The sequence below is a fragment of the Hipposideros armiger genome, unplaced genomic scaffold, assembly GCF_001890085.2.
Source record: "Hipposideros armiger isolate ML-2016 unplaced genomic scaffold, ASM189008v1 scaffold_1154, whole genome shotgun sequence".
Taxonomy (NCBI): domain Eukaryota; kingdom Metazoa; phylum Chordata; class Mammalia; order Chiroptera; family Hipposideridae; genus Hipposideros; species Hipposideros armiger.
Genome location: NW_017732504.1, coordinates 326,440 through 328,236, shown reverse-complemented (window position 1 = coordinate 328,236; position 1,797 = coordinate 326,440). Strand labels below are relative to the sequence as shown.

The following is a 1,797-nucleotide window of genomic DNA, read 5'->3' as shown; positions in this document are numbered from 1 at the left end:
CTGGGCTGCCGTGAGTCGCCGGCGATGGCGTAGGCTGCGGCCCCTGTTGCAGTGGGTTGCCATGGGCTACCGTGTGTAGCCAGCAGCCAGCATGAGCGGCCAGCGGCTGCAGTGAGTGTCCGTCCAGAGGCCAGCGACTGATCTGCCTCGCCCGGGAAGAGCGCAATGATGGTGCCAACTTGGGCCGGTGGGGCAATGTCCTGCACAACTAGACTGAAGAACAGAACGACAGCGATTTGTCTGTTCCCCTTCCCCCAATTCCCCAATAAAAAAAAAAAAATCTTTAAAAAAAAAGAAAATAGTAGAGGAAAAAAAAATGGAGAACCAACATCTGAAAAACAGAAATTTAAAAAAATAAATAAATAAATAAATCGAGAAATATTTATGTAGAGAGAAGCAGTTTTTCCTTGACATTCCACCTCTCTACTGTCACACAATTTGTCTCTAGATGTGGAGACAGTTCCCATGTGTTGCACATTCTTGGCAAAAAGATCAAGATTTGTTTCAGGGGCAGTAGGAGAGTCTGGCTGCTTCCTGTGGCCCATCTGCCTCTGCCCAGGCTCTGGGGTCAGATAAGAGATATCTACACTTGGGATGAATTCCCATCCCCAGGGGCTTCTTCTCACCTCACATGAGCTGCCATGTTCCTCTGGAGCCAGGGCCAGGGATTTCTGGGGAGAGGTCCAATTAGCGGGCAAGGTCATGCTGGGTTTCATCCTTTATTCTCTCAGGATCCTAAAGCCTGGTGGACATCTGTGAACTCAAGCAGAACTACCGGGGAGAGGAAAGGTGGAATCTGGAGGAAGATCTTGCCTGGAGACATCAAGAAGCCTGGAAAGACAATGTTCTCGTGGTCAGTCGTTCATCATTCATCATATCAACATTTCCTAGGCACCAAGGTGTAGCTCTAAGCTGGACACCACAGAGCAATGGTTCTCAAACTTGAGTGTGAATTTGAAACACCTGGAGGGCTTGTTAAAAATACAGGTAAAATTTTCAGCCTCACTCCAACATTGTCTGATTCAGTAGGTCTAGGGTAGGACCTGTTTCAGTCCATTCAGGCTCCTGTAACAAAATACCACAGAGTGAGTAGCTTATAAAAAACAAATTTATTGCTCACAGTTCTGGAGGCTAAGAAGTCCAAGATCAAGGGGCCAGTATAGTTGCATTTTGGTGATGGCCCTCTGCCTGGTTCTTATACCTTCTCACTATGTCTTCACATGGTGGAAGTGGCTAGGGAGCTCTGTGGGATGTCTTTTATAAGAACACTAATCTCATTCGTGAGGGCTCCACTTCATGACCTAACCATCTCCCAAAGGCCCTACCTCCTAATACCATACTTTTGGAGGTTAGTATTTCAACATATGAATTAGGGGGGAGTGGGGAGCAAACATTCAGACCATAGTAGGGCCCAAGAATTTGCATTTCTAACTAATGCCCAGGTGCTACTCATGCTGCTGTCCCAGGGACCACGCTTTAAGAACCAGTGCTGTGGAAAAATTAAAGTTTAACAAAACCTGTGATAAGCAGTCATAGTAAAATATGGGAATAACCATGAGACATGGAGTGATATTACTGAAGATTTGAATCGTAGCTCTGCTATCTTTCAGCTACGAAAGTATGAAGAAGTTGTTTCAGTTTGTTTTAAAATGAGGATGGAAGTGCCTACTTCAGTTATGAAAATTAAATGAGATCATGTTTGTAAAGAACTCAACATCTCCCTGGTACACAATAAGCATGCAATAAATATCAGCAATTACCAATCACTGTTAGATATTAAAAACTTAATATAAAAAA

General features: G+C 44.5%; 1 protein-coding gene across 4 annotated transcripts in view; it reads right to left on the bottom strand.

Moving 5' to 3' along the window:
• Positions 1-1,797, bottom strand: part of LOC109376573 (zinc finger protein 345) — a 142,806-nt gene that overhangs the window by 135,041 nt on the left and 5,968 nt on the right. For all 4 annotated transcript variants that reach the window (XM_019632580.1, XM_019632572.1, XM_019632573.1 and 1 more), the window contains exon 2: positions 627-831. In XM_019632580.1, coding sequence (XP_019488125.1) covers positions 627-716 — 90 coding nt within the window. In that variant the 5' untranslated portion in view covers positions 717-831. The remainder of the gene's footprint in view (positions 1-626; positions 832-1,797) is intronic.